This window comes from Vulpes vulpes, chromosome 4, assembly GCF_048418805.1.
Source record: "Vulpes vulpes isolate BD-2025 chromosome 4, VulVul3, whole genome shotgun sequence".
NCBI lineage: Eukaryota > Metazoa > Chordata > Mammalia > Carnivora > Canidae > Vulpes > Vulpes vulpes.
The window spans coordinates 127,223,951-127,250,763 of record NC_132783.1 but is presented as its reverse complement, the minus strand read 5'-3'; the positions used below and the strand labels follow the sequence as shown (position 1 = coordinate 127,250,763).

The following is a 26,813-nucleotide window of genomic DNA, read 5'->3' as shown; positions in this document are numbered from 1 at the left end:
GTGTGGTTAAGCCACAAAACATTTTACAAAGGAGCAAACTGAAGCTGCATTTTGCAAACCAATGGGCAATCTCTTCACGAAACTATGAAAACCCAATTAAGAAAATTATATGGGTTTTTTTTAACAGAAACATCAGTTTGTTTCTGTTCTAATATTTTAGATTATAGTTTTATTTAATATATATTCATTAAATGCTACCATTCACTCAAAGGCATTACTGGGGAAATAAAACGTAGAATCTTGGATCAAAAAGGCTTGACTGGGAACTTAGAGGTCACCTTATTTGGTCTTCCATAGTCTCTATTTAAGCAGCTTTTATTGCTGTTTTTTTTTTTCCTTATGATTAAAAACTGAATTCAGTTAACAATTTCTAAGAAGGTAAATAAGCCTTTAATCGCTTGCTTTTTCTCTTTCCTTCATTCAAGTTTTGGTCACATTTTCTTGCACCCTCTCTTTCATCCTCGCATTGATCCATCCTCAAACCCTCGCTCATTTCTTCTTCAAACACTGCCGGACCCTGTAGATAAATACAAAATGAAAATTCATGGAGGAGGGATCCCTGGGTGGCGCAGGGGTTTGGCACCTGCCTTTGGCCCAGGGCGCGATCCTGGAGACCCGGGATCGAATCCCACATCGGGCTCCCGGTGCATGGAGCCTGCTTCTCCCTCTGCCTGTGTCTCTGCCTCTCTCTCTCTCTCTCTCTGTGACTATCATAAATAAAAATTAAAAAAAAAAAAAAAAGAAAATTCATGGAGGAATCCCTTACCCTAGAGGAGCTCATAGTCTAGGATGACTGTTCTCTATTTCCTCCTACTCAGATAGTATTCACATGCTCAACATTCTCCAGGGTTAGAAGTGAAGATAAGCAAATTGGTTTACACCCAGTTTCCAGACCCATCTGTTGTAACTCTACCCCTTTCTCAAGCCAAGTAGATTGGAATGTAAGTGGGCAGGAGTGACTTCACAGAAGCGACCTTGATTCCACACTAATTTAGGAGGGAGGGGAAAGGTAAACTGTTTTCAGATTTCAGTAGTTCAGCTTTTGTAAGTACAAAGAAGCTGCAGTACATCTCAGCACTGATGAAGACATACCACAATGACCCAACACCCTGTTGGAGAACCTTGGGTTTCAGGAGGAAGTTAAGTAGTTGTCAGCTGTTTCCCCTCCGGCCCTTCAGGGATCCTATGAGAGCTGTGCATTCTCTTGGTCTTTTCTTGTTAAGGCCATCACAGTGTTAGTGAACTGTACACTGACAGGTGGATATTACACTTCTTCAGTCTCTCTCCCTCTCTAAATATGGTGTCCAGAACTAAAAATTCTGAGCACTATACTTCTATTAATGCAGTCTAATGTGGCCTTACCTTAGTTGTAGTTACATTGTAACTAATATTAAATATTTATTAAACAAGTAGGTATTAGTTTGCTGGACTCTAAGGACTCAAAAGACAAAGGAACACAATACTGCTTTCAACATGGCAAAGCAATGTCCTAGGTGCTACAATAAAGACATATGTATGGTCCTTTTTTTAAAGATTTTATTTTTAATCTCTACACCCAAAATGGGGCTCAAACTCACAACCCCAAGATTAAGAGTTGCATGTTCCCCCAACTGAGCCAGCCAGGTTCCCCACTCTATGGTCCTTTAAAAGGGGTTTCATGAAGGGAAGGCATAACCTTTATCTGTGGAGGTCCATAAAGCTTCAACTTGAATATATTTAGGGGAAGGACAAGGGGTATTGCACTGTACTCAAAGAAGAATGGCACAGGGTGTGGGAAAACATGGGGAACAAGGCATCCCAGGCAGAGGGAAGAGCATATGCAAAATCACAGAGGGAAAGAAGCCTTAGGCTTTTCAGGGAAAACAAAGTAGATACAGGGGATGAAATCTTGATGTACAGAGGGATTTGTTAGAAGAAACAAAAGACAAACAGTAAATCCTGAAAAATCCTCTTATGTACTTCTCAATTTGGACGTTATGGAGTGATGAACCACAGAAGATATGAAGTAGGTGCATTTTAGAATTACTTTTACTAAAGAAATTGATGGCTATGGGTGCCTTTGGTAAGGGAAAATGGTGATCAAGAAGTCAGGCGCAAAGGGCAGACTTTCCCGTATTTACACTTCTTAACTTTTTGATTTTGAACCTTATGCATATATCATAGAGTCAAAAAGTGTTTAACTGTTAGAAAAAAAAAATTAAACTCTGAATTCATTGTGGAGGATGGTTTGGAAAAGAGCAAGACCAAAGTGGTGATAAAACAGGAGAACTGGTGATGAAATGATGAGACAGGTACTATGTATGAAGAAGAAAAATCTCAAATAGACATGGAATTAGCAACATCAGAGATTGGTGTGGACAGAGAGGGTGAGGAAGAAATCTTACTTACCTCTCGACCTCTGGAGGGATTTTTGGGAGAATGGGGAATAGAGGTTCAATAGAAATAATGAATTCTACTTGTAACATTAGGGCATCTAAAAGACATTCAGGTAAGGATATCCAGGGTGATACTAGTAATACAGGTCTATTACTCCAAAGAAAGGTCAGCCCAGAGATACAGATTGGGTGTCATCACCATACAAATGGCAGATTAAGTAGGGCATTAAGGGATCCAAGGACAGAAAATTTACTTGGAGAATATGGATAATTAGAAGAGTCCAGAAGCAATATAAGCCTATGGAAGAGACAGAAAAAAGAACAGTTTATATTAGAAGCTTCCAAGATGTTAGTGATAAAAATTTGTGAACTATTTTCCTCTATTTAACCAGATGGTTCCTAACTCCTAATTAGAAACTTTTTAGGCAAGGGATGCTGTATGGCTCAGCAGTTGAGTGTCTGCCTTCAGCTCAGGACATGATCCTAGAGTTTTAGGATCGAGTCCTGCATCAGGCTCCTGCAGGGAGCCTGTGTCTCCTCCCTCTGCCTATGTCTCTGCCTCAATCTGTGTCTCTAATGAATAAATAAAATCTTTAAAAAAAAAAAAAAAAGAAAGAAAGAAAAGCTTTTTAGGCAAAAAAAAAAATGTTTAGAACCCTCTCATGATGACAAACTTTAGCTTCAATTATCCTTATAGATATAGGCCTAGAACTGTTTTCTAGGGAAAATCTTATCACTGTCTGCGAGGACTCCCTTGGCCCATCTCTATGTACAAGTGGCTGGTTGATCCTGGTTGGCTTACTTCCTATTAATGAGAAAACATCAACCCTACCCATCTCCCAGTTGATTCTCTGAGTATCAGGCATGTAGACCTTATCCATGATCAGCAGCAGAAGGTGTATTCCTTCAACAAAAAATGTAACAACTTTGATGCCCTGTTCCTATCAGCTAAAGGAAACAATATCCTTGAGACTATATGGAGAGAAAAGTAATTGGACTGTCCTGTTTCTGGTTGCTATTAGTCTTGCTTTTACTCAGTTTGGTAATACAAGGAGCTGATAAATGCTTGGATACCTTGAATGGGCTAATAATTTGTCTCTCCATTCAGACCAGCAGTTTGGTTCCCTTCAAAACAATATTCTTTTTTTTTTTTTTTTAAGATTTTATTTATTTATTCATAAGAGACACACAGAGGCAGAGACACAGACAGAGGGAGAAGCAGGCTCCATGCAGGGAGCCCAATGTGGGACTTGATCCTGGGACTCCAGGATCACACCCTGGGCCAAAGGCAGGCACTTAACCGCTGAGCCACCCAGGCATCCCAATATTCTTTTTTTTTTTTTTTTTTAAGATTTTATTTATTCATTTAAGAGAGAGAGAGAGAGAGATCACAAGCAAGGCAGAGTGGTAGAGGGAGAAGCAGACTCCCCACTGAATAGGGAGCCTGATGTGGGTGGGACTGGATCCCAGGACCCTGGGATCATGACCTGAGCAGAAGGCAGACACCCCACCAACTGAGCCACCCAGGCGCACCAAAACAATATGATTTAAAAATTTGTTCAACATTGGAGTGCCTTCCTGGCTCAGTCAGAAGAGTGTGCAACTTTTGATCTCAGGGTCATGAGTATGAGCCTTATGTTGAATGCAGAGGTTACTTTTAAAAAAATCTTTAAAAATTTTTTTGTGGTTTGACATTTATCTAAGTGGAAAGGCACAAAATAGAGGATTGCAGAGCATTGTTCCAGGGAGCAAAGACACTGATGTTACTAGACCCTCGTTTCTTAGACTGCAATCAACAGGCCATCTAAGCACACATTCAATCTAAGCTGGTTTTCTGTAGCCAGGGAGCTCTTATCTCACCACAAGTAATTTAGCAAAGTGGTTCTTTTTCACTATCCCATTCCAGGAAGAGTTCAGGTAAATACAAATTTGAGTGATAATTTGGCACCTCAGAGATGTGTAGTATCCCTTACAGACTGACTCCTATGCAGCTGCCCGGCTTAGCTCCCTCTGGTCTGGGCTGCTGCCCTGTCCTCAGTGGAGGGGTGTAGTGTAAACTGGAAGGGATGCTGTAAGAAACAGACATGCAAAGCCTCTTCACTTCAGCTTGCCCAAGCTCCCTTATTTACTTTAAGGGAAATATTACTCTTTAAGCTTTCCAGATCCTTTTTTTTTTTTTTTTTTTTTTTTTTAAAGAGAGAAGGCATGAGCGGTGGAGGGGCGGAAGGAGAGAGAATCTCAAGCAGGCCCCATGCTCAGTGCAGAATCTGATGTGGAGCTTGATATCAATACCATAAGGTCATGACCTGAGCTGAAATCAAGTGTCAGACTCTTAACCAACTGTGTCACCCAGGTGCCCCCACCCCCGCCTCCGATGCTTCTTTTTTTTTTAGTTTTAGTTTTTTTTTTTTTTAAGATTTTATGTATTTATTCATGAGAGAGAGGCAGAGACACAGGAGAGGGAGAAGCAGGCTCCGTGCTGGGAGCCTGATGTGGGACTGGATCCCTGATCTCCAGGATCTGGCCCCAGGCTGAAGGCGGTGCTAAACCCCTAAGCTACAGGGGGGCTGCCCTTTTTTAGTATTTTTTAGAACAGCTTTAGCATTACAGAAAAGATGCGAAGATAGTACAGAGTTCTTATGTACTCCACAGCCAGTTTCTACTGTTATCAATACCTTACATTCTGTGGTACATTTGTAACAATTAATGAACCAATATTGATATATTATCATTAACTGAAGTCCATACTTCATTCCAATTTCCTTTTTACCAAATTTCCTTTTTCTGTTCCAGGACCACATTGCATTTAGTTATCATACCCCTGTAGGATCCTCTTGGCTGTGAGAATTCCTCGGGTATTCCTGGTTTTAATGATCTTGACAGTATTGAGGTGTATTGGTCAGGTATTTTGTAGACTGCCTCTCTTTTGGAATTTGATATTTTTCTCATGGCTAGACTGATTGTTAGTGGTTTGGGAGGAGGAACACAGACACTGGTCCATTTTAATCTTATATCAAGGGTTCATACTTACATACATGGTTTATCATTGTTGGTATTGACCTTAATTACCTGCCAGAGGTCGTGTTTGTCGGGTTTCTCTACTGTAGACTTACTCTTTTTTTCCTTTTTTCCATACTGTATTCTTTTCTGTATTCTATAGAAGGAAATCACTAACCACAGCCCACACTTAAGGATTGGAGAGTTATGCTCCCCTGCCTTTAGGGTATGCTATCTACGTAAGTTATTTAGAATTCTTCACAGATTTGCTTCTTCTCTCCCATTTATTCAATCATTTATTTACAGCAGTGTAGATTCATGAATGTTTATTTTATAACTGAGTTATAATCCAATTCTCCCTTCGGGTTATTATAACTGGGTTATAATCCAATTCCCTTGCAATTCAAATATTGCAATTTGAGCAATAAATTGTTCCAGCTTTGATCAGTGGATGCTTTCTCAGTTGGCTCCTGTATCCTTTTGACATACCTTCATCAATGTCATTTTTATTGTGTTTTTGTTTAGCACTTCCTTACTTTCTGGCACTACAAGATGTTCCAGAATCATCTTGTATTATTTCCTGCCCCAGGGTTAGGATCAGCCATTTCTCCAAGGTATCCTGCTTACTTTTATTGGAGAGCAGTATTAGAATCTCAGATTTGGTGTTTGAAGTGTCATTGCTTCTAGACTGTCTCAGCTGACAGAGCAAGAAAATATATGTGTATATACTATCAATATACCCATATCTCTAAATATTGCTATATGTACAACTGCCCCTATCTGTAATAGCTAAACATGATTTTATACAACCAACTCTAATTCATCACTACATAGGTTATCCTAGTCTCTTTCCTTTGCTTACCTGTAAACTCCCACTCCAACAGCAAGAAACCTAGCTTCCATTATCTAACAATCCTGTCCTTAATTGCTTAGAGTAGCAGATGTATTTATAGAAATATCAGAATTGTTAACCCTACCTCTGTGGATAACAACTGTGCAGTTCCTTTTGTCTTTAGTTTTATAGACTCCCTCATTTCCAAGTGCTAATCTGGACTTCATCATTTCCTTAGGTAAGCACCTTTGCCCTCCACCCTCTTCAGTGAGGACGTTTTACGTAGTATAATACCAATAGATTATGTTGTCACAATCTGCATTCTGTTCTGTAATGCCCCAATTTTTGCTTTAATCTCTTATGTACCATGTTGCTGAGGGAGGAATTCCCTCCTAGGGTCATGCGGATGGCCAAATGCACACCACCAAACAGAGGACCATCAGCAGTGGTCTCTTGGTCACATACTAACAGGGGTTGCAGTCAGGAACAGAACAACCAACCAGTGGGTTCAAAAGGCAGGATTTGTAGTATCAATAGGGTGGGTTCCCTCCTGGTTCTTGTGAAGAATGTGACTAGTTACTTGAATAATTCTACATGCTGACAGGGAACTGAACTCACTACTCAAGAATTAGCACTAACTATGCCTGGCCTTTTGGTAAGGAGGGTTGTTTGGCTATAGAAACTTAACTGTGGGAGCAGAAAGGGGAGGGGAACTTATAGCTATGTCTTTTGAGGCCCTCTCAATATTACCAGATGTCAAGGCAACAATATGTAACATTGAACCTTAATATTAGGCCTTACACCACAGCCTTGCAACTGACTTTTTTAAATCTGCATACCTTCAGGTTCACATTCCACTGTAAAGTTCTACGTATTTTGACAACTGTTCAATGCCATGTGTCTACTATTATGGGTCAGAATATTTTCACCACCCTAAAAATCCCCTGTGCTTCACATGTTCAACTCTGTCCTCTTTTTCCTGTCTCTATCATTTTGCCTTTTTCAGAATGTCTACTTAATTGGAATCATACAGCATGGAGTCTTTTCAGACTGGCTTCTTTCCCTTAGCAATAACCATTTAAGGTTCATTTCTATCTTTTCTGTCACCCTTAAAATGCTTTTGAAATAAGGAAAAGATACAATATTTAAACATTTAAGGGGTGCCTGGATGGTTCAGTCAGGTAAGCATCTGCCTCTGACTCAGGTCATGATCCCAGGGTCCTGGGATCAAGCTCCATGTCGGGCTCCCTGCTCTGCGGGGAGCCTGCTTTTCCCTCTGCCTCCCTCTCTGCCTCTGTCTCTCATAAATAAATAAAATCAAATCTTTGAAAAAAATAAATTTAAGATTGGTCTCCATTCTAAAATGTCTTCAGATACTTTAAAATATTTTGTACTTTTAAAAAGAATCTGATAATGGTACAGCTTTGCTAAAAGGTATGTTAAATGTATCAAGGGGAGGTTAGATAGATAGGTAGACAGTTATTTAGCTTTGGTGGTTTCCTTAATAACTAATAGATTATATAAGCAAGAAAAGAGTTAAAGACCTGATTTTGTTTTCTGTTTCAGTAAAGAATATTTTTCCTTACATATGTAATCAGTTCATGAAATTACTAATTCTCCCATTCTTTGCATCTATTATTTCTCTTACATAAACACAATTAAATTCAAGTACATTATCAAATGTGTAAAACTTTTAATTTCAGAAATTAAGTTGCTTTTGGTTTTATGTGGGAATTTTATTTTCTTTGTGTTAGGAATTGTTCTAAGTCTAGTATATTTTATTTTTACTGAAATGGTTCTAGATTACTTGACTCTATGAAATTCTGACTTACAGAATCTTCTAGGTGTCTTATTCAATTACCTATAATTGACCTTTAATACAAGACTTTGTTTTGTCTGGAACTAATACTATGTCGTGTTTTTTACTTGTTTAGATCTATGTACTTATAAATTCAACCCAAACTTTCTACCAATTATCTAAAATCTTTTCTCAACATTAAAATGCTTGAAGTATATGATATACAGGAGGTATTCATACTTTGTCATATTTTTTACTTAGTTTTCTGTGTTTATCATGCAACCCAATTCTACCAATTGTCTAAAATCTCTTAAGACATTAAAACATGATATGCATTATCAGTTTGATCTTCTTGCACATGACTCTCCTAGATCTTTCTTATTTGCCTTGTATACCTGTATCAGAGTTATCACTTGAGAATCCCCCTTCACTATCTTCCTCAAGAGTCCCTTTAGCCTTTCTCTTGTGTTGGATTTGTTGTTTCACGTATACCATGGTTTCCCCTTCTTGGTCCATTTTTGCTTTTCTTTTTCCTGGTTTTGGTGAAATGTATCCCGCCAAGTAGCTTTATGAGAAAAACACCAGGAAGTGAATTTTTCTGAGAGCTTATGTGTTTGAAATGTCTTTATTCTACCCTTACACTTCGTAGTTTGGTTGGATATAGGGTTTTAAGTTGTAAAGAATTTACTTGAGAATTTTGAAGGCATTGCTCCATTGTCTTTTCCTTTTTATTTTTTTTTAAGATTTTATTTATTTATTCATGAGAGACACGGGGGGGGGGGGGGGGGGGCAGAGACACAGGCAGAGGGAGAAGAAGCAGGCTCCGCGTAGGGAGCCTGACATGGGACTCGATCCCTGGTCTCCAGGATCACGCCCTGGGCTGAAGGTGGCGCTAAATCGCTGAGCCACCTGGGCTTCTCATCTTTTTTAAGCAAGTTCATTGAAGTGTGATTTACATTTAATAAAAAGCATCTCTTTTGGGGGGATGCCTGAGTGGCTCAGCAGTTGAGCGCTTGCCTTTGGCTCAGGTTGTGATCCCGGGGTCCCGGGATCGAGTCCTACATCAAGCTCCTTGCATGGAACCTGCTTCTCCCTCTGCCTCTGTCTCTCTAGCTTGATCTTTCATGAATAAATAAAATCTTTTTTAAAAAATAAAAGTCATCTTTTTTTTTTAACAATTGCATTACTATCGTAAGAATGTACTATAATTTATTTAACTCAACCTCTACTTAGGGGGATTTAGGTTTTTAAAAATATATAATAAATAATGCAATGACTAATGCCCACGGGCATGAACTTTGTGCCCTTGTGATAATGCTTGGTTAGTATACATGTTTAGAATTGAGAATGTCCAGACCCACTTGGCTAGCCTTACTTAGAATGTAATTAACTAGACTATCTTGGCTGGGTTCCAAGGCACTGCATCTGATGTTAAACAGTCTTTCAGCCTACTAACTCTGTTAAAGGAAGGATTTCCTGCCTCCTTTTCTGGTTAGTTCATGTGAGCTATGATAAGGTGCTTTCTCAAGAATAGAAAGATAATGTTCTTTCAGAGCTAAAGAAAGTGTTTGTCGGGGATCCCTGGGTGGCTCAGCAGTTTCGCGCCTGCCTTTGGCCCAAGGCACAATCCTGGAGTCTCAGGATCGAGTCCCGCGTCAGGCTCCGGGCATGGAGCCTGCTTCTCCCTCTGCCTGTGTCTCTGCCTCTCTCTCTCTCTATCATAAATAAATAAAATTAAATCTTTAAATTAAAATTAGTGTTTGTCAAGCCTTCCAGAGCACTCTCCGTTTGACAGTTACACTTTTGATTAGTTGGAAGCCAATTTTCAAACAATTTTTTATTATCTAGGTGGATTAATCAGTTTGCTGATTAACCATGGAGGCAGGTGAAGTGCGTGCAGTGGTGGTGAAGTTGAGTAGATGGAAAATGTATGACCTTGAGATTTAACCTGAGCTCATGCGGTAGGCATTTCACCATCATCTTTCCTACTCCCTCTGCCTTTGGATCAAATCCTCACCAAGTAGCTGTAGATCTTCAATCAGAAATAATTCCCAAGTGGGGAATTATTACCCCTACTTGGATAATAAGAGTTGACTGTCATTTTATTTAAACATGACTTGGGCTTATCCATCACCACTTTTCTCCTTCCCCTCTTAGTTCATCGATGTATCCCCAAATGCCTAGGCATAAAGACAGTGTTCAGTTTATCTTTGTAGACAGAATGTTATTAAAAAGTTTACTGGAGGGATCCCTGGGTGGCGCAGCGGTTTGGCGCCTGCCTTTGGCCTGGGGCGCGATCCTGGAGACCCGGGATCGAATCCCACGTCAGGCTCCCTGCATGGAGCCTACTTCTCCCTCTGCCTGTGTCTCTGCCTCTCTGCCTCTCTCTGTGTGACTATCATGAATAAATAAAATCTTAAAAAAAAAAAAAGTTTACTGGATATATAGTAATCTTGGTTACTCTGTTAATTTAAGCTTTACCCTGAGAGATAAGCCACCTTCATTGTTCTGATAAAATCAAATTTCTGAGCCTACAATGCTATAGCATATAGATAGATCATTGACTGGTGGATTCACCAACATACATATCTTTATAGGGTTCTTTCTATCTTCTTACTACTATCAAATTGATATCCCTTATCTAGGAGTGACACATACATAGTAATAATGAACACTAACATTTACCAAACTCTTACCATGTGCCAGGCACTGTGCTGGTACCTTATATGACCTATCTCATTTTGTTCTCATAGCAACAATTTGCAACAAACATTATGAGGTAGGTACAACTCTTTTTGCCATTTTACTGGTAAAAAGCTGGGTTTACCAGCTGGGTAAATTGACCTAAAAGCTATTAACTTTTGTGTTTTGATTTTATCTTGATATTTTATATGGTGGATGCAGCACTTTTTTTGATCAAGGTAACTTTACCAAATGATCATTCAATCCCAAAATGCTAATCTTGATGTCGACGTTCATGCTACCAAATAGGGTAACCCGTAGCCACATTAAGCTATTGAGCATTTGAAATGTGACATCTGAACAGAGATGTGCAGAAAGTAGAACATACACATTGTATTTTGAAGGCTTGGTATAAAAAAAGAATGAAAATTATCTCCAGTTTTATACTGATTATATGGTAAATGATGTTGGACATACTCTTTAAAAAATGTTAAAAGTACTTTTTTTTTTTTTACATTTTTAAAAATAATCTCACATCCAACATGAGGCTTGAATTCATGACCTGCAGGTTGGGTTATATACTCTACCTATTGAATTAGCCAGGTGCCCTTTTCTTCAAAGAAAAGGGCACCTGGCTAATTCAAGCTAGAAAATTTAAAACTACGTATGTGGTTTGCATATGTGGTTCACATATTTCTATTAGACAACGATTGTCTACCATATTTTATATATATTTATACTGGCCAACTCAGCACAAATTTTACTCAGGTTGAATCTGACAAAGAGCTCTGAGCTGAGCACACCTGGCTAGCTCAGTTGGTATAGCATGAGACTCTTAATTTTAGAGTTGTGAGTTCAAACCCCACGTGGAGTGTAGAGATTAGTTAAAAATAACATCTTTAAAAATAAAATGATTCTTGGTAAACTTCAGAGAGGTTATGATGTCTGCAATCAGGCTTCTGCACTGGCCACAGGTGCCTAATGACCAGAAACCTCCCTCAGAGCTCCTTCAGGCAGTTTCACTGCAGAAGGCTGTTGGACAGTGTACCTCTCCATGAATGACTTTCCCATCAGCATCCCTCTGGGCTTTCCAGCCAAGTACCAGCAGCAAGACAGTTCAACATCCAGTGAGCTATGCTCTACCTTCTGACATCTGGATCTCAACTCGAGGTAGGGAGGCCTTTTCCTTTAGCACTCTATCTCAGCTTCTAAGGGTTGTGCCTGTCCTTGTTTCACTCTTCCTATAGTTGTTTCATTTTTACTGTTCAATCCTTCATTACCCCAATCCCTTACATTAAATGATTCCTGTTCAAATTATTATGTGGTTTCTGTCTCACTGAAGCCTGATGTACCAACTGTTTTTCCTAGATGTTTATATTTTATACTCTGCATGTTGTTATTCATGTAATAAACCACCAGGTTTTGGTACAGCAAGTGAAGTTTTCTTAATTTTGCAAATACTGAAGGCCTTTGCTTGCATCTTACAGAATTTAGCATAGTCTAAACTCAAGACATTGAAAAGAAAAAAAAAAAAGACATTGAGAAGAATCCAGAAGGGAGAATGTGTGTGATACTGCCTTTAAATCTATGTATAGTTGGGCACCCAGGTGGCCTGCCTCTCCCTCTGCCTATGTCTCCGCCTTTCTCTCATGAATAAATAAAATCTTAAAAAAAAATCTATCAATAGTTAATCTACTCACTTTAAAAGCTATCTCCTTAATGCATATGAAATTTATTCAAAATTTTTAAATTGTTCAAAAATTTAACTGTTGAGGATTTTATTCAATAAATATATTCTCTCACAAGACTTCTAGAAACGGAGTGGATCAGAAAAGAGCAGATTTGCTCTGATCAAGATTGTTGGAAAAAGGCTTACGGTTACCTTTTAAATGAGTTAACCTAATGCTAAAATTATGTATGTGAATAGTATCTTAGATCTCTGTACTTTGACATGTGATTAGCCCTTGGCTGTACATACAGGCCACAAATGAGTCAGGATTCCAGTTAATGAAGACAAATTTTCTACAAAAGTAATCTTCCATTTATGCAATGTCTTTTTAAAGGAATGCATTCCAACAACACTCAAGTTGTTGGAATTTTTATTACTGAAGAAAATATATACCTTTAACAAATAATCTGTGCTACAGTTTTCTCCTCTCCAAAATAAAGTCAAATTTGCCATCTCAAGTCTCCTGCAACTGTAAAAGCACAGTGTTCAGTTTGCCATGATGTGCTCCCTCAAGGTCTATGTTCCCAGAGGTTTCTCTCCCCAGAGCCATCCTTAATTGGACGGTGTTTCTCTCTGAGGCTTCTTGCTTCCTGTCTCCTCTCCTGGGGAGCTGCTGCTTCCCTGAGGGCTGCTCTTCTGTGGCACAGGGACCATAAACAGTTTCTGCCCTGACTATGCCTTCTCCATCCTGAGGTGGCTGCATCTTATGCCACCCTCCCTTCCTCCCATTTGCCTAAGATAGTTACGTTCCTGAAATACCATTGACCACCTGGCATAATATCATATGCTTAACCCTCAGCCACCTATATAACAGCTCTACTCTTAACTTAGGGAAGCTGGACCTTTTCCTGAAAATTTTACCAGTTGTCTTTTTTAAAGACCTCTCCTCTAAAGGACTTTTCTTTATATAACACTCAGGAGTTCAACAAACCATTGTAAGCATTTTTAAGGGCAAACCAAGTACTTTTTACATTTATTGGATGTTTATTTACAGAGCTCTATAAATATAAATTCTATCAGAATAGGACTTTTCTTGCCTGAGGGAACTACTAAAATTAGGCACATATTCCCCACCCCATCCCCCAAGAAAATATCTCCAAAAGACCTGGTCATAGCTTTTAGAATCCTGAGATCCTTGATATAAGAGGGATACAAAGGAGAGATTGGCAAAGAAATTCCTTTGAAGAGAGCTTTAAGTATTTAATCCAACCTTCTTGGAAAAGGGGATTGCTACCTTCTAGCTCTAAACCTGGTGAAGGAAACTTCAAAAGAACCACTCAGAGAACTTTGAAATGTGTTTCCTGCAACTGTTTTGGTGGCGTGCCAGGAGAGGCCTACTGCACTTCAGAATTTGGTCAGGTCAGGAATGTGGCAATGTTTCCTGTGGACCAAATGTGCACCACGCAGGGAAGACAGCAGGGGATAGTTTTGGGTCCTGCCAATAGGGCCCTCAGGTACAGAGAACCCTATAAGAAAGAGTCTGGATACTAGGGGCAAGAAAGAAGTCACAAAAGACAGTTGTGAAGTGAGATGGGAACTATAAGAGAGGGAACTCAGTAAGGAATCTCCAAAGAGGTATTATAAGAGCCCAAGAGAGTAAAAGTCAGCTTAATCCTCTGCTAGGTCCAGGAGGAGTAAAATTGCAGCTTACAAGCCCCAGAGTATACAGGTGAGCAAAGGGACCATACCTCCTCCTCCACTGCTGGCTTGTAGCCCAAAGGAAGCCCAAGCTGGAAGAAGGGAGTTAAGTCAGTTTTGAGTTTTGACTTATTACACAGGATTGGATATTTTACTTATTGAAATAAAACTGTTTTAAAACTAATCACAACTAGAAATTAGTTTATTATTTGCGAATGCTCTAAAAATATATGGATCAGACCAAGTCTTCATCCTGGGGCACTGGAGCATATTCCCACTGGGTAAAGAAAGGACACAAAAATAGTTACGTTTTTATCTCAATCTACATACCATGCCTATTCTACAAACCACTTGCATACACAGGAACCTTTTTTTCATTGGAATTTTCCTTGACAAAACATTGCTCTACCTTACTGTACAAGGAAGCTTTTATTTCACATTTCATTTTAGAGGAAGGGAGGGGCAAAGTGAGAGGAAGAAAGAGAATCTTAAGCAGGCTCCATGCCCTGTGCAGAGCCCCAAGCAGGGATTGATCTCACTACCCTGAAACCATGATCAGAGCAGAAATCAAGAGTCAAATGTTGGGGATCCCTGGATGGCTCAATGGTTTCGTGCCTGACTTTGGTCCTGGAGACCTGGGATCAAGTCCCACATCGGGCTCCCTGCATGGAGCCTGCTTCTTCCTCTGCCTGTGTCTGTGTGTGCCTCTCATGAATAAATAAATAAAATCTTAAAAAAAAGTCACGTTTAACCAACTGAGCCAACAAGGCGCCATGCGTTAATTTTAACACTTTTTAAAAAAGTTTTATTTAAGTAATCTCTACAACCAGCATGAGGCTTAAACTCACAATCCCAAGATCAAGTCACATGCTCTACCAACTGAACCAGCCAGTACCCTATTACTTTGCTTTTCTTACATGAATGTACAGTGTTACAAAATTTCAACATAAACTAAATTTTGCAACCAAACCAGAACTCAAAAAAGGCAGAATATAATCTCTGCCTGATGACTGTTCTTATCTTTGTAGGAATGGCTCCTTACCATTTAGCTTTTTTAACCTTTTTTTTTGAACCACCTTTCTAAAGGGTCCCCTACCTCCACATTCTCTCACATCTTTGTCTTCACAGCACTTAACACTACCTGAAATTGTTTACTTGTTCAGTCACCCTCCAACACACACAAGCCTATGTACACACAGCTGAAATCCGTCAGGGCAGTCCTTTTGTCATTTCCCACCTATCTCTTGGACCTGGAAGTGCTTCCAGCACACGGGTCACTAAACTGGTATTTGGTTCAGGACAAGGGGCACTCTATTATCAATACAAATGAAAGGAAACTATAGAATTCCCAGGTAACCTTCGCAAAGCATTTTTTTTTTTAAACTCGTTCCTCATTACCTTATCTGTGCTGAATCCTTAGAAAACTGGATTATCAATACTTTACTGAGATAAAGCTTACAAAAAGTAAACACCAACCCAAATTATGCCAAATCTGGACATTTTTATTTTTAAAGATTTTATTTACTTGAAAGAGGAAAAGAAAAGTACATGATGGGAGAAGGGGCAGAGGCAGAAACCAGCTCCCTGCTTAGTAGGGAGCTGGATGCAGGGCTCCATCCCTGGACCCAGGGATCATGACCTCAGCCAAAGGTAGACATTCAACCAATTGAGCCACCCAGGCGCCCCTGAAGTCTTTTATAATCTTTATTCTCAAAATACAAAAACAAAAACCCTTCATTTTTCTTAACCACAGCCAGGTGATTGCCCCCTCAAATAAAACCTTCTTTGTATGACTCAACCCTGTCCTATTTCATGGGCTAATTCTGCAATCACTGGAATCAACATTAACTTCAACTTTGTGTTTTTGTTCCCACTGTACCTCTAACAATGGCCTGGCATATAGCAGGTACATTACCACACACGTTTAACAAATAATGAACTACTCTCTCTAGTCTATGGATATCTCCCCCAAATCTTTCTTGGAGCTATTGTTTTTTTGTGTGTGTATTTTCAAAGTTTCAACTGTCAAGAATGATGACTGAAATTCCTCAAGAAATTGCATCCTCTTCTCTCACCATCACTTCCTGTCTGTAATTATCTTCACCATTCTAACCCTTAAAATTGGTTCCCTTTCACAACTCTTATGTTTACTACTTCCCATATAGAGCTCCAGCCCAATATTCTACTCCAACTGTCACCAGGTTTGCTCAGTTCTTCCTAAGCACTTCTTCCTGATGTTCCACAGGCATTGCAACAAAACCCAACTTTAGTATTTCCCTCTTGCCTCCATTCTACTCCACTCCATCGCAGAGAAATGTACAAACCACCTCTGCCCTAGTCAGAAACCTGTCATCCAAGAGTCCTCTTCCAGGCAATATTTTTGTTTATGTTACAGCAAAGGAAGCCTATGTTACAGAAGGAAATTCCAGTGGGGGTCGGGGGGGTTGTAGCTTAAAAGCTCCCTTTGATTCAAATTTCAGGTATTCTCATTAGAGACCTCCCCAAAGCAGCCAGCCCCACTGCCATTACCTTAAGTCCATGTCCTTATGATTTTCACAAACTATTTCATACTTCAGAACCTGCTGCCTAATCTTCCAACTTCAAGACTTGCGACATTCACATCACTACTTTCTACATCTTGCTAATGACAACTAATTGTGCCACTGTGGGCTGGAAACCTTCAATGATTTATCATCTACCTTCAGGCGAAAAGTCCGAACTCCTTAGCTATGATACTTCAAAACGTTCATGATTTATTCAGCTTGCCCATCCAGATTCTTGCCAACCCTCTCCCTTTCTCCTGACAAACCACAGTATGTGATTGAAGGGCCAAGTAGAGCAGCCTGGGTAGCTCAGTGGTTAAGCGCTGTCTTCAGCCCAGGGTGTGATCCTGGAGACCGGGGGGGATCCAGTCCCATGTCTGGCTCCCTGCATGGAGCCTGCTTCTCCCTCTGCCTGGGTTTCAGTCTCTCTTTCTCGCTGTGTCTCTCATGAATAAATAAAATCTTTAAAAAAAAAGATAAAGGGCCAAGTAAACAATACAAGATATGAAGCACTTGATTATTTCTGATCTCCTCTCAGCAACACATTGGTGATACTCATCTGGTCCTGAGTACCCTCTGCCCAATAAATCTCTCAGCTGTTCAGTAGGGCAACTGAGCTACAGGTGGGTCAAGTGTACTTTTTATTATCAATAGAATTAAGTGGGACTCTGTCAGCTTAGGATCCATTGCCCACACCTCAATCAACTCTTAGGACCTCATCAGATGCATCAGACATGGAACTTTCTGCAAACTAGGACTCAACCGAATCCACCCATTTGCACTCTATTCTGAGTGTGCTAACCCAGCCCCATCTCTTTCCCATTGCTTCTCCTAGGCCTTAAAATCAGTTTAGCTGGTTAGGGTGGGTTCATTTGGCCCATGAGCCTTCTATGATCTGCAGGAATAATTACCATAGCACCAGAGTACTTTTCCAAACTTACTCTGTACTAAAGTCCACAGGCACTGGCAAATGAAGTAAGCTCACCTTACACTCAGTAAACACAGGCCCTTGTTAATGCATCCCTGCCCATCTGCCTCCTTTACCCTTCACACCAATGCTAAGTACAGCTGAATGCTAAGTACAGTTGAACCTTGAACAATGCAGATGTTGGAGCACCAATGCCCCACAGTCAAATATCCACATGGAAGTTTCTACTCTTCAAAAACTTAAGTCTACTGTTGACTGTAAAATTTACAGGTTAACAGTTAACACACATTTTGTGTATTATACACTGTGTTCTTACAACAAAGCTAGATAAAATTTTAAAATCAGGAAAGTTTCTAATACTATACTGCATTTATTGAAGGACTCGAGTTCAAACCTGTTGTTCAAGGGCCACCTGTGTATTAAAATTGCTGATTTTGTAGGTCAAAAGCAAGTTCATAAACTTTAATTACTAACTTTATGACTATGATAAAAGCAACCTCACTTGACTATGCTCATAAGCCCATGAAAATTACGATTGGCCCTCCAGTTTACGTGGGCAGAGGCACAGAAGTTAGGAAGACCATACTAACAAATGACAACCAAATTCCAGGAACCAAGCTCTAACAATACCTCCCTGAAGTAGAGCTGTTACTCTAGTCTCACAGCCCAAAGCCCTATTTGTTTAGCTCAGCAGCGGCTCCTGCACAAGTGAAGGTAAGCAGTGGTCTTGAGGAGTTAGGAACCGAAGAAAAAAGCAGGCTGTGTACTGGCACCTAGGTGGCTGTCAGTTAAGCATCCCGCTCAATTTTCAATCAGGTCATAATCTCAGGTCTTGAGATCCCTCAGTAGGGCATCTGCTTGATTTTCCCTCTGCCTCTCCTCCTACTCAGACATACCTATGCTCACACTCTCAAATAAATCAATCTTAAACAGGACAGGACTTAGCTTGGGAAAGCATTGAAGGATGCAATAAAGGTTAAGGTTGGCAGGGCACTGAAGATTATGAAGGATTATGAAGATCCTTTACAAGTCACTTTGCGATCAACAGGAAGCTGCCAATTAGTGCTTGGCCACTTTATTTTATGGGAACTGTTCTAACACTTGTGCTCTATCCACTTAATCTCTGTTCTCTCAGCAGTCCAACTATGTTGGCCTCGTCTCCTCACTGCAAAAAATTGGCAATAAATCACCCGAACTGGGAAAGTAAGGTGAAAAATTTCAGGGCCCTTTTAACAGGAAAAAATAAATAAAAATCAATGCTTACTCAGTTGAGGGTTAAAGAAATTCTACTGGGGATCTAATTATTGTCTTTCATCTACAAATGTTTCTATGGCTTTCCTTTACTGTATACTCAATGCATTGTATTTGCAGGAGGTCCCACACTTTCTCTTAACCCATCCCACTCGCATTTTTTACTCATAGCTAGCAAGTACTTCAGATACTCACTTAGCTGGCCATCTTAAATTACACACAAGCCTGTATGCTAGATACCAAACAAGCATTTGAGACTAGAATGAGTTAAGACCACCTTTCCAAAACAACTCATGCAATTACTATCCTTCATGTTCTCAATGGTACTCCACACGGTTATCACACAGAAATGATGACCACTCCCCCAAATCATTAGACTATAGCAGGTGAATATTACTAAAAGCAATTATGCTTTACTTACTCTACCATTTTAAAGTTTTACTTAATCTTTTTCATTTACTCTACATCCCACATGGGGCTCGAACTCATGACCCAGAGATCGAGCTCCTCTGACCCAACCAGGTGCTCGTCTCTAACATCTTTAATACCCATATATATCATGAGCTCTGCTGTGCTACCTCATATTGCATTCTTTTCCCATCATCTTCCAGTGTTGTCTACTTTAAGGAATCCTGGGAATTTTGATTATTTCTTATCTTCTTAAACAGTATCACAACCCAGTTCAAAAAAATTAGTGCTCTAGAACAGTCACTTAACAAGTAAATCTAATATCAAGTTGTCCCATCTCCAATCCTATGGTAATTCACTGATATTACAAGGCTATTAAAAATACCTTAGCACACCAGATACTTTTTAAAACCAGAACGTTTATTTTGACTAATCGTTGAAATCCTTAAGATGAACTGGATGCTGCAACAGCTGCCCTCTTGGGCTTAGGTGTCGTTCCTTCACGGAATCCATGCCTGTATCATGTTAAAAATGAAAACCATTATTTCAACAATACATATATTTCAAATTTTATTAATACAGAGTTCAATGAGCTTATCTCAGTTAAATGCTGAAATCAGTATCAAATTCATATGTTCAGACATTTATTTTTACAACATCACTGATAAGCTGCAACATTTCATTTACTTCTGCTTCAAGATACCCATTTTAGACATATACTTAACTGCAACTGGAGAAAAAGTCAACCATTTATTTGGCTGTACTGATCACTGGGCCAGTACTTCTCTCCTGCTTGTTAAAAAGACCCATTTGTGAAAATGGGTCCCCAGGCTGTCAGGCAGAGATCCTAAATACTTTCCTTTAGTCAAGGAGCATGTTTAATTGCAGACATTCTCTAAACTGCTTATCTATGCTTTGCATTTAACTCCTTTAATATATATATACACACCCTAAGGAGAAAGTTACTGCTATCCCCCTCTTAAAGAGTTGTGAACTGAAGCACCAAAAGGTTAGTCTGGCTTCAGTTCACACTCTTAAAGTCCTCCTACATGGCACTGGCAGTCCCCTGACACTAAGCTCACACACTACCTCATGATGCTTTTAAAGTGCAAAGAAGAAAGGTCACTCCAGCATGCAAACACATCTAGGGGTGTCTGTTGTGTTTACAAAGCCCCCAGATGCCTTGTGAAGTTTTAAAATGAAAAAGTCTGAAAAAAAAAAAATAAATAAAATGAAAAAGTCTGGAATTGGGGCAAAGGCCAGGGCTTCAACTAAGCATCACATAGGACAGGACAACCTCCCCAACAAAGAAATACCTTCGTTTAGATCTAAATGACTGACACCCTCAAAAGGCAGTTTCTCTCCATTTAGGTTGGAGCTGAAATTCTGCATTTCTAACAACTCTAGAGACTTTAACAAGAGAGCAAGATAGCTTTATTTCTATACAAATGCCCCAACTCAGATGGTTTTCTATAGCAGACTTGCCTGAAACCACAAAAGTGAAGGCCCAACCTGAGGCCTCATTCACAACTGTCTTGACAAATTTTGCTGCGAAAGTGAGATGTGACCTATCCCTAAAAAACAGCATTAGTTCGGGGTGTCCAGCTCAAACCACACTCTAGACATTTATAGCTTATACTACTGCTCCTTGAGAGATCAGCGAAATCTAGATTACCTCATCTGAAGGTTACAGTGGCAGCAGGAAAAAAAAAAAAAATCCACAACCTTCCAACATGTCATCCCCACCAACCAGGGTAGTATCTTTATTTCACAGCAGATAAACGAGGCTGTTGTTCTCCAAGCTCACAGAACCAGTCAGACGATAGAAACACACACACTGTACCTGAATCTGCGGTATACAATTTTTAGGTGCCTCATTCGACCGGTCCCGGTGGTATTCCGTCTTTTAGCCTTGGCACTCCAGTTATCTGAAACACAAATTGAGGTAAGGTTCTGATTTGCAACCCCCGCCCCTCCGCACGTACATTTTAGGCCCTGTGGCCAACACACTTGTTAGAGGGCCTTCCGTGTTTTTTCAACCCGCTTCACCCGCACACAGATGCACTTCTGCGTTAAGGCCCAACTAATGCCCGAAGCCGTGCCCGCGTTCCTACAACGCCGACGAGCGAAGGACACCCAGCCCAACACCTCACACGGTCGGCCTGAAAAGCGCTCCACTTACACTTTCTCTTCCGCTTGGCAGGGTAGCCACACTTGCCGCAGGTGGACTTCTGAAGGTGGTAGGCCTTAGAGCCACAGCGGCGGCACAACGTGTGCGTCTTATTGCGACGCTTTCCGAACGATGACGTCCCCTTCGTCTGCAAAGGGGAGACACAATTTTGAGATCTGGCGCTTTCTATACATCTCCCGACGTTTTCAGGAAAACAGACCACTGATTATAAATGAAAGACAAATAAAAAAAGTTTTTTTTTTAAAGGCAATCCGGGGCTGAAGCTGTGTCGGAGATTCCTAATTTCTTAAAGTGCTACATCAGAGGAACTACCAGCATTTCAGATTATCGAAAGCATCCTGCCAGGGTTGCTCTATTTTGAAATCCGCTACGTTCTTTGAAGGAGACAGAAAAAGTAAACAAGTCGGAAGTAGAAGTAACGTGGCGGTTTCCCTACCTACCCCGACCCCCGGCAACTGAGAGCTCCCTGCCAGGCCTCACCACCAAGGAGTTCCTTTGCGCACAGAGCCAGACGCTCCCAGACCACGCTTCTCCCTTCAGTTCTCATCCGAGGGCAAGGCTCCTCCAAAGATCAAAAGAACCAAGGGATCTGGAGTGGCTCTTGCTCCACGGCCGTTAGGCTCAGCCTCCCCAGGGAGTTAGGAGCCATTCTTCTGGCTCCTGAGGGCCACCGCGTGCCCCCCTCCTACCCCCCGCTCCCTCCCTCAGGAACCTTGCCGGCCCCCTAAGGATGGCAGGAAACGCGACGCAGAGGACGAGGATGGAAGGGGATTCAGACGAGCATTGGAACCAACTCACCATCTTGTTTCCGCGGCAGACCCCAAAGAGGCCGGAAGAGGAGGAACTTCCGCTATATCGTGCTCAGAAGCTTCCGCCCAGGGAAGTACTTCCGGCGGGGCGCGGTGCACCGTCCTCAAACGTCCGTAGCGGCACCGTGGGTGGGGCCTAGGGGCGGATGCAGAGCCAGGCAGGGCCAATAGGGGTTTCGGAGCCCGGCCGGCGGGAGGGCTCACGGCTTCCCGGCGTCGGAGTGGGCGTGTTTCGGCCGACCCCCCCGGGCGGAGAGCAGCCCTGACGCCGGAGCTCGGTGCTGTGTGCTGGCGCTCCGGCCCTCCCGCCGCCTCGCGGGTTTGCGGCCGCCGACTGGCGGGAACCTGGGGATCCCCGTGCCGACTGCGCGCTTCCGGCGTGTGGTGGGGCGCCGGGCAGGGGCCTGCGACGCGGTCCGGGAGAGGCCGCTCCTCCAGGGCCCTCCCCGGGCCGCAAGCTTCCGGCGGACGCTGGTTCTCCCGGCGGGGCGGCGGCGGCGCGGCCTCGCCGCCTCTTAAAGAGAAAGGCGAATAATGGTTTGGTTTGGTTTGGTTTGGTTTCCTGACTGCAGTAAATTAGAGCCAAATGTTTTGAACTAATTTAATTGTGCAAGGGGTCACACGTGGAGCTTCTAGTTTGCTGCACCCCGATGCGAGGAAATGTGATCCGGCCCCTTTACGGAGGGCCTGGAAGCCTATACGTAAGCCCCTTGTAAATAGATTTTTTTTTTAGATGTTATTTTTTTTTAAGATTTTACTTATTTATTCATAAGAGAGAGAGAGAGGCAGAGACGCAGGCAGAGGGAGAAGCAGGCTCCATGCACCGGGAGCCTGGGCCACCCCTGGACCCCATCGATATCGGCCAGGTGACTGGGTATATGTGCGGAGATACCAACACCAGACACTTCAACCTCGCTGGAAGGGACCTTACATCGTGATCCTGACCACCCCCACCGCTCTCAAGGTCGGCGGGATTACTCCCTGGGTCCACTACACCCACATCTGGCCAGCTGACCCACAAGCAATTCTCAAGGACTTTGTTCCAGAATGGAAAAGCCAACCAGACAAGGACAATCCCCTAAAGCTAAGACTGCGCCGTTCTCACTTATTTCCCACCTCCAAGACTCCCTAGTCCGAGGTTGTCCTTCAAAATAGAAGGAGATTAGATTTAGTCTTCTTACAACACAGGGTTGGGGGGATTATGTGCTGCCTTTAATGTAAATAAGAGTGAGAACAGCAACAAGGTTGGTAAAAAAAAATCCTGGTTTAATCATTCCCCTGACTCACTCTGAGAGCAACCTGGACCCATGATTGGGTCCTGCATAGGATCCTCTGAAAAGGGGGGGAATGTGGGACCCAGGAAATTGAACAAAATCCCCTACCCCTGGACAAGCAGAGCAGGACTGACTCTATTTTGGGCTGCACCCGCCTTGTGCTGACCTGCTTATTACTTAGGGCACTGCCCCGCCCTAGTCAAAGACCAGGGCACACCCTAACCGGAAATCCGGCTCAGCGGACCAGCGTGACTGCAACTTTCTGCCTATCCCATTGGCCACTGGCCCCTATAAAGTTGCTAAGCCTCTTAGTCTCGGGGTCCAAGTCCCTGCTCCGCTGCTTCGGGTGTACTTGGTCCCAGGCTCCAGCTTGTAAATAACCCTCGTGTGTTTGAATCGGTGTCGGCTCCTTGGCGGTTTCTGGGATTCGGGATCTTGGGCCCAACACCTATATGGAGCCTGCTTCTCCCTCTGCCTGTGTCTCTGCCTCTCTGTGTGTCTCATGAATAAATAAATGAAATATTTTTTTTAAATGCCAGGTTGGGAATGGATCAATTTTTGAAAGAGATGGTATATGCTATTCCTGGGTATTTGCTCTATGACATTTTGCCTTTCAGCAGAGAATAATGGAAACAACATAAATCCTGCATCTGTGATTCTGATGCAACTCAAGTCTCTTCACCAGAACTTGGCACTAGTTATTTTTTTTCCACCTACAATAAATGAAATTACTGCTGACTTTTCTCTTGAAGACATCAAATAAATTTCTTAGCTGCAAACAAAATTTTTACTCCTGTGTCATTGATTTGATTTGGGGGGTATATTTTCAAATCTGCATCTTCCTGGCTTCCCTTCCCCAGCTCCATCCCATTTGCATTTTAAGCTTGTGCAATGCAAATTTTCTGTTACCAAAGAACTGAATTTAAACTTCCTATGATTAAATTTCTTTGCTAAATACCTCATTTAAACTATGCCTTTCCTTCCCATCAACTTTGAAATCCCCCAGGACAGGTTACTTGTGAGAAGGGAGGGTATTTAGGGTGGAACAGTGGGGAGGAGATGGGGTTTGAGGAGCTTATGAAAATGCCTTACCAACCAAGGTGAATAAAAAACAATTGGCAAACTTGCTGACATTGCCTGTCAAATTGTTAGTATTAGCTGAGATGCATCTCAAAATTCATACTTTTGAGACACGTTTAAAACTCTTACCTAAATTAATTTTTTAAATTAATTTTTAATGTAAGGGTTTTCTTAATCTTTTTCAACCTCAGGGACAGCAGAATTGAATTCATCATTATCCTTGGTTCTTTTTTTTTTTTTTTTTAATTTTATTTAGGGGATCCCTGGGTGGCTCAGTGGTTTAGCGCCTGCCTTTGGCCCAGGATGTGATCCTGGAGTCCCGGGATCAGGTCCCTCATTGAGCTCCCTCCATGGAGCCTGTGTGTGTGTGTGTGTGTGTGTGTCATGAATAAATAAAATCTTTAAATAAATAAATAAAAACATGTAATGCGGTGCTTTTTAAAAAAGGGATTTTATTTATTTATTCATGAGAGACACAGAAAGAGGCAGAGAATAGACAGAGGGGAAAGCAGGCTCCCTGCAGGAATCCTGATGCAGGACTCGATCCCTGGACCCTGGGATCATGAGCTGACCCAAAGGCAGACAATCACTGAGCCCCAGGTGCCCCTATCCTTGGTTCTTAATGCATCTTAAGCATTGGTCCATGTATGGCCTGCCTTTATTTACATATTTAATTATCTTTAATAATATAGTAAGCATCTGTAAATTCATCCCTGGATGATATCCTATATCTTAACTCCATGATCTTACTGTCCTCTCATCCCATCTTATCCCCAGCCTCTCCTGAACTTAGGTAACCATCCTTCTTAATTTCATATTCATTATTTCCTTACTTTTCATTTTACATAATTTTAAAAATTACTTTATTTTTAAGTATTTTAATGTTAATCCTTATATCCAACATGGGGCTCAGACTTACAACCCCGAGATCAAGACTGCATGCTCTACTGACTGAGATAGCTAGGAATCCACACTTTTATAATTTTAATGACTGTATACTCCTAAGATGTGTGTGTGCATGTATTTTAGTTACATTCAATTTTTTAAAACAGTGTCATGTGGTACATAATCTTTTGGGACTTAAAGTTTTCCTTTTATATTTTTATGATCATATTTGGGTCACTGAAGTTCATTCTTTTTGAGTGGTGTGTACTGTTACATGTTTACTACATGTAATACTACAGTTTATTCACCCAGTATCCTGTTGATAGTTATTTATATTGTTTTCAAGTTCTTGTGAACTATGTAAATAAAGACCAACTAGGAGTGCTTGGGTGGCTCAGTTGGTTAAGCAAACAACTCTTGGTTTCTGCTCAGGTCATGATCTTGGTGTCTTGGGGTCAACCCTGTGTCAGTCTCCATGCTTAGCGTGGTGTCTGCTTGGAATTCTCCCTCTGCCCCTTCTGCCTATGCACTCTCTCTCTCTCTCTCTCTCTCTCTCAGATAAATAAATAAATCTTAAAAAAAAAAAAAAGATCAACTAGATAACTTTTTTAAAAAATCAGGGGTGCCTGGGTGACTCAGTCAGTTAAGCATCCTACTCTTGATTTCAGCTGAGATCATGATCTCTGGGTCCTGAGATCAAGCTCTGCATAGGGCTCTGTGCTCAGCATGGAATCTGCTTGTCTCCCCTCTTGTATGCACATGTATTCACACTTTGTCTCTTTCTCTCTCTCAAATAAATAAAATTCAATCTAAAAAATAAAAAATGAAGTCTCTTAATAGAAACAAAAAAATGTAAACCATTAAGATATAGTAGTGTTTAAAGTAGGAATTATGAATCCCTCCATAATCATACCCCCAGAGATAACCAGTGTTATAATTGAGGTATCTCTCTCCTGACAGTCTTCTTTTTTAAAAAATATACTTATATATACATTTATATATATATATACATTTATATCTATATACACGATACACATTTTAATTTTTTAAACAAAAGTGGGATCTGTAACTTTCTGGGGTTTTTTTTTTTTAAGATTTTAATTTATTTATTCATGAAAGACACAGAAAGAGAGAGGCAGAGACACAGGCAGGGGGAGAAGCAGGCTCCATGCAGAGAGCCAGAAGCGTGACTGGATGCCAGGACCCAGGGATCACACCCAGCCAAAGGCAGATGCTCAACCGCTGAGCCACCAGGCGTCCCACTTTTTGTCTTTCTTTTTTTTTTTTCTCTTTTGGTCTTTCATAGCAATATATCATGGATATTAGTAGTTGTCAAAATATATATACTTACTTCATCCTTTTATTTATGTTTTTATTTTTCTTTAAGTAAACT

General features: G+C 41.1%; 1 protein-coding gene and 1 non-coding gene across 8 annotated transcripts; both read right to left on the bottom strand.

The window, feature by feature from the left end:
- Positions 1-2,658: 2,658 nt before the first annotated feature.
- RPL37 (ribosomal protein L37) lies at positions 2,659-22,881 on the bottom strand. Of its 7 annotated transcripts, none has more exons than XR_012001270.1 (4): positions 22,171-22,881; positions 21,364-21,499; positions 19,567-21,109; positions 2,659-2,673 (listed from the first exon to the last, which is right to left on the bottom strand). XR_012001270.1 is itself a non-coding variant. In XM_072757012.1 (3 exons), the coding sequence occupies exons 1-3, from the start codon at positions 22,171-22,173 to the stop codon at positions 20,997-20,999; spliced, it is 252 nt and encodes an 83-aa protein (XP_072613113.1). In that variant the 5' UTR covers positions 22,174-22,881; the 3' UTR covers positions 14,834-20,996. The 7 variants fall into 7 exon arrangements, 1 of the variants encoding a protein (XP_072613113.1); XR_012001269.1 differs by lacking the exon at positions 2,659-2,673 and adding an exon at positions 14,314-14,328; XR_012001268.1 differs by lacking the exon at positions 2,659-2,673 and adding an exon at positions 14,834-17,056.
- LOC112933557 (small nucleolar RNA SNORD72) lies at positions 19,773-19,852 on the bottom strand. The gene has a single exon (XR_003237690.1). It is a non-coding gene; the product is annotated as a small nucleolar RNA SNORD72 (small nucleolar RNA).
- Positions 22,882-26,813: the final 3,932 nt, after the last annotated feature.

Bases quoted from the DNA above. Each gene is read 5' to 3' on its own strand.
- RPL37 (XM_072757012.1), bottom strand. The intron at 21,110-21,363 runs GTAAGTGGAGCG...TTTGTGTTTCAG, and splicing joins TGCCAAGCGGAAGAGAAAGT to ATAACTGGAGTGCCAAGGCT.